At 32.5% G+C, this 5,623-nt stretch overlaps 1 protein-coding gene across 1 annotated transcript; it reads right to left on the reverse strand.

Moving 5' to 3' along the window:
- Positions 1-1,071: 1,071 nt before the first annotated feature.
- On the reverse strand, positions 1,072-5,166 carry LOC132641814 (protein ASPARTIC PROTEASE IN GUARD CELL 1). Its single transcript, XM_060358901.1, has 4 exons — positions 4,763-5,166; positions 4,149-4,295; positions 2,800-3,406; positions 1,072-1,998 (listed from the first exon to the last, which is right to left on the reverse strand). Exons 1-4 carry the CDS (start codon positions 5,087-5,089, stop codon positions 1,640-1,642), a joined length of 1,440 nt encoding a protein of 479 aa, XP_060214884.1. The 5' UTR covers positions 5,090-5,166; the 3' UTR covers positions 1,072-1,639.
- Between the last annotated feature and the right edge of the window lie 457 nt (positions 5,167-5,623).

The following is a 5,623-nucleotide window of genomic DNA, read 5'->3' on the forward strand; positions in this document are numbered from 1 at the left end:
CTGAGTAATTTATGTCTACCAATCCATATGCTTCTTTGTTTTGTGCGTCTCCATGCTACCAGTATATATATCGATCCATAGATGGGCAAAGGCAATAGCGGCAGCCCCACACCATCACGTAGTTATCTCCATACTAGTCACCAAATCATTAGCTCTAATACATGTTATTATGTTAAACTAGCCCAGAGATACTCTTAACACTATATGATATTGCTTACTTTGGACCAAGCCAACACAATTTTCTCCCAAAGACCTCACATGTAGGATTTTATTCCTACATACCCAATCGATTTTCATTGTCTCCTTTTTCTTTCCACCACTATACTAGCTCGATCTAATCGGGGAAAGAAAAAAAAACACACAAATAGTCGTTATGTCAAACATGTTACAGGTAATCAACCAGCCTTACGAAAAGCATCGAAATAGACAAACCAAAGAAGACAAAATGCAACAAAGTGACTTAAGTTCTGTCAAAGGTAGAAAAGCGGTGCCTTGAATTGAGGAGAAACACTTTTGGAACTACTACAAAAGCACCCACCATTCTTAAAATATAATTAGTACATTGTACCTGAATAATCTCCCTCACCATTTTCGTTTTAGAAGGTCAAAGTATAATTAATTATTATTATTTTTATTTTAATCTTAATAGAATTTTGTGATTAATAATGGAGATTACACGTAACATAATGGAGAGACATTATAACTTAGACATAAATAAAGATTAAGTAGTCAAATATCATCTCATAATTAATACTTCCTCCGTCTTATAATAAGTGTCACCTTAGTCAAAAACACGCATATTAAGAAATCAATGATAAAGTGTGAAGTTTACCAAATTATCCTTAAGTAAAAAAAATTTATTTTTTCTTCTTTGAGAATCCAACCATCATCACTTAGAGTACTACTACTACTTTTGTCCAAGCGCAAAGTTAGAAAAAACTAGTAATGACACTTATTATGAGATGGAGGGAGTATTTCTTAAGGATCCTATAAAACAACTAAAATGACAAATAATTTGAGCCAGTGAGAGTATGAAATAAGGGCAATATATAAATCGGAGCCGTTAACAAATAAGGTAAGTAATAGTAGTATTAGAAACTTTTGGTAACAACAATATTAGAACCCTTTTGGTAACAATAATATTAGAACCCTTTGGTAAGGGTAAGAATACAAACGACCTCAAGACCTCAACTATCAATGTGGAGAGAAAAACAGTCATCAAAAATATATAATTCAGTGACAATTTTAGCCTTTTGCCTGGATTCTCCTTACATTACTCGTAAATTTTCTTAAAAGTCAATCTTCGTCCACGTGTCTAACATGCATTGGGCAGGTTATAAACTTTAACCATGCTCCTCATCTCACCAAATCAACTCTACGCTAATCACGGACATAATCTCAATCATCAGCAGCTCCACATTATAACCTCACTTTCTTTTTCCCTGATTGACATTAATACCCCTCACACTATCAATAAATTACACTATACATAAAACACACTACTGAAATTGCAATAATAACACCCACCGGTCCCACTTCATCACGTTACAGTTACCCAAGTGGGCCACAAAAAGGTAACTAAAATTGAAAATACACTTTCTAGCTAGGGGTAAAACAGGAAGTAACAATCTACCTATTACTAGCATTTATTAGGTGAGAATCCAATGAGAGAATTGGCCAAATCGAAACTGACACGTGTCCCTTGCTGTTGAACATTACCGATAATTGACAGGCTGGACGATGTTGGAGCAAAAGCAAAACAAAAAATACCAGAAGAATCAACCGGTATCAGGTAATTCTTAGCCGGTAACGGTAATTCTTTACCGTTAGAGAAACGAAACGACACCGTTGGAACCTCAACACTCTTCATTGATTTCAAATTATAACACGTGTCGAATAACGCAACGCCGTTAGTTGATGTCAAGTGCCTCGTCCCTTTGACGAACTCATCACGGAGCGTGTTGTACACGTCCGTTTGCAATCTTGTCACCGCCGTACCTGCGAATTTAAGATTTTTAGAATATGCAACGCAGTATTAAAGAAAAGAGGAAAAAAATATACATTAAGTGAAGAATTGATTCTTGTTCTTCGTAAATAATTAAATTTTTAACCAAATGCACCATTAAATTCTTTCTATAGCATGGTATCAAGTAAAATTAGTTGTTTGTACATAAAATACCTAATTTTACAAAAGGACCGCAATGTTACAAAATTTAAACAAGAATTTGCATAATTGCACGGTTTGCCCTTCAAATGGACTAATTAATTTCTGCTCTTCAAAATGGTACTTATACCTAGCAGTAGATAGGTTCTTAAAGGTAAGTGGTATAACTTGTGAATTTTATGATGTGTAATTATATCCTCTAAGATAAAAACTTACTCATACCGGGTGATACATCTAACTAATTGATGCATGATATATATACAACTATCACTTAATAATGGATAATTAAAATTTACTTTATTAAATTACTTAACCACAGTAAATTATACTCCCTCCGGATAAAAGAAAGAGTCTACTTAACTTTTTTTCTTTGATCAAAAAATGAATTCACTTAGCAAATCAAAAAAAAAATTAACCATATTTTTTCATATTTGTCCCTATTAAGTGTTATATGATCAAATCCTAATGCCTATTTAATTAGGAGTAGTTTAGTCAAATTACCTATTTTTATGTACGAGTTAGTATTTTCTTAAGGATTGTGCAAATGACTAAGTGAACTCTTTTTTTTATCCGGAGGGAGTATTAATTTGATATAAATATTTATCCCTAAAAAGGCAGTAATTCAATGAGCATACCTGAATCAACAATCACACCGCCATCGCCGTTATCGTTAACTTTAAAAGCTAACGGCGAAACTGAAATCGCGTTACCAGCAACACTTATCCCCGTTAAATCCAAGTAATAAAACGTATCAAGCTTCGAATTCCTTACTAACGGAGCAGTAACGGCATCAGGTGAAGTTTTACCATTAAACTCAAGTGTCGAAGTCGAATCTGAGTCCCTATCCACCAAACAATACGAAAATGAAGTAGCATTTATCTGTGATGGAAAAGATAATGTACCACCACCTAACCCTAATAAACCAGCAGCACCAACAAATAAACCTTCATTATTATGTCCACAACCAATAGCTACTTTCTCAACTGAAGATGAACCGCCAAATGTGATACTCTCAGTTACAAAATCACCAACTGTATATGAACCATCACCATAAGATACTTCGTATAAACAAGTATTGTTTCTACATTCTGATACATCAAGTGATTTACACTGTTGTGTATTGCAATTGAGTGGAGAGAAGGAGGAAGATGCAGCTGGCTGGAATATTGGATCAGCTTGTTGGTAACAATCAGCACAAGGTGCACATTGGATCCAGTTTACGTCACTTCCTGTATCGAGTACCTGTTTGGATCGAAATAATTTCTTAGAAACTAATAGTTGCAAAACTTAGAACGACGATAAATGAGACGATACAGAAACATACAATGTGAAGTTTTGATCAATATTTTAAATTGTATTTTTCAATCATATTAACATAAGAAAAATTACAACTTATAGTATTTTACGTATAATTTTTGAATATATAGATTTTAATTTTAGAATATTGAGTGGGTTTAATCCTACCTAGCTTCAAAGTTTAGTAAAAAATCATACATAAATTGGGACGGACAGAGTAATATTTTAATACTCTCTCCGTCCCAAAAAGAGTGCCTTAATTTCTTCATTAGTTTGTTCCAAAAAAAAATTTCACATTTATATATTTAGAAACAATTTTAACTTCATGAAATAATTTACAAGCACACAAAATCTAAGACTTGATTTGTACAACACATTTTTAAATTTACATTTATTTCTTAAACTCTGTATCAAATCAAACTAAGACAACCTTTTGTAGACTTAAAGGAGCATGATTTATGATTCGGTCATCACTTATCTATGAAAAAACTAAGACTCTTTTACTTAACAAGTATTTTGTGTGTATGAGAAGCTTCTATTTATAAAAATTTCAAAACTTCTGCTCCAAAAAAGAGACAAATGTGGTAGAGTTTTTTCGACCAAACAAAACTTTTTTTCTTTTTTACGATAAAACACAATTATAATAAAATTCAAAAAAATAAGAAATTGAAAGTAAGTGTAACAGTACCATGTAAACTTGACTAGGTGGATGTCCGACACCAATTCGTGAGAAGTACTCACCGCTTCCTTGACTTGTACCTGAGATAATTGGTCCTTCAATTTTCTCAGCTTGGAACTCAGTTTCCATTGGTTTGAGATCCGATTTACCAATACCCTGAACAAATGGGCAGCTCAAGCAAATTAGTGATCTAAAGCTAAATTTGAATTGATAATATAACTATCTAAGAAAATTTCTTTACTTTTATATGAAAAGTTTAATTTTTGTAATTAGTGGCGGATCAAGAATTTTCATTCAGGGGTTCCGATTAAATATAAAAAATAATATAATGTTGTCAATGGGAATGGAATCATGGACAAAGATACAATTTTGAACATCCTGGACCGCTTCAGCTAACATTTTGCATTTATTAAGTGTGTTCAAAAATTAATATATGTATATAAATATAAAAAATCTACCCTCTATATACAGTATAATTTTTTACCGATACCCTCAGGCCCCTTTAAATCCGCCCCTGCATGCAACTAGTACTCAACATTAAAAAAAAAAAATTATAATTCTATTATTGCTAAAAAAAATAAAAAAAAATAGAGCCCTCTAATTTGGGGGCCTAAAGCACTTGCCTGAACAACCAGATCTACTTTAGTTTGAAGTGATTTAGCACGTGTTGAGTCACGTTGAAGTCGAGCTAGTGTTAATGAGTTATAATCCTTATGTGAAGTACCACGAACTGCTACACGTGAATGTAGTTGAAAACTAAGCAAAGATGAAGAAGAAACTGTATTTTCTTGTTGTTTAAATGAGTTAAAAGTTTTTACTGAGAAGGGATTAAGGGTTTTTTGAATGGAAGAAGTAATATCTAGGGTTTTTGTTCTTGAGGCCTCATCTGGAGTTGTTCTTGAAAGAACTGTGGTGAATAAGAGTACAAAGAAGAAAATGGAAGTTGCCATTTTTGAAGGACTTGAAGAGAAGGGAAATGGAAAAATAGTGACTGACACTGACGACTGGGCTTGGATTTATATATTACTACCAGGAAAGAGAAATATATGGTGGTAGAAAATTGAGAGTAGATAATTAGAATTTAGAAATTATGTTATAGGAGTAGAATTTTAATAATAACGGTTCGTAGTCGAGTCGCAGGTATTCTTTTATTCTCACCTAGAAATTTTTGGATTCTAAGTTTTGGATATAGAGTCGTATTTTAATTAGTGAGGGAGCGTTTTATCATCAATGTGTGATTTTTCTATGCGAATTGAAATTTAATCAGGCTTCAGTATAAATATTGAATAGGTGAGAAACAAAAAAATAATACTCCCTTTAGCCATATTATATGGCGTTTTTAGCTTGGGCGCTCCCTTTCGCTACCCCTAAAAAGTAAAAAGTACCTTATGTGAAAATTCACTTATCTAATAAAGAGTAAATTTATTTATTTTTAAATTAATATTAAAATCATTTATTTTGAATTAAATATAAAAATTAAAAAC

This window comes from Lycium barbarum, chromosome 5 (genome assembly GCF_019175385.1).
Source record: "Lycium barbarum isolate Lr01 chromosome 5, ASM1917538v2, whole genome shotgun sequence".
Classification (NCBI taxonomy): domain Eukaryota; kingdom Viridiplantae; phylum Streptophyta; class Magnoliopsida; order Solanales; family Solanaceae; genus Lycium; species Lycium barbarum.

Bases quoted from the DNA above. Each gene is read 5' to 3' on its own strand.
- LOC132641814 (XM_060358901.1), bottom strand. From the start codon at position 5,089: ATGGCAACTTCCATTTTCTTCTTTGTACTCTTATTCACCACAGTTCTT. The intron at 4,296-4,762 runs GCAAGTGCTTTA...CCATTTGTTCAG, and splicing joins AAGTAGATCTGGTTGTTCAG to GGTATTGGTAAATCGGATCT. The intron at 3,407-4,148 runs GTACTGTTACAC...CGATCCAAACAG, and splicing joins CACCTAGTCAAGTTTACATG to GTACTCGATACAGGAAGTGA.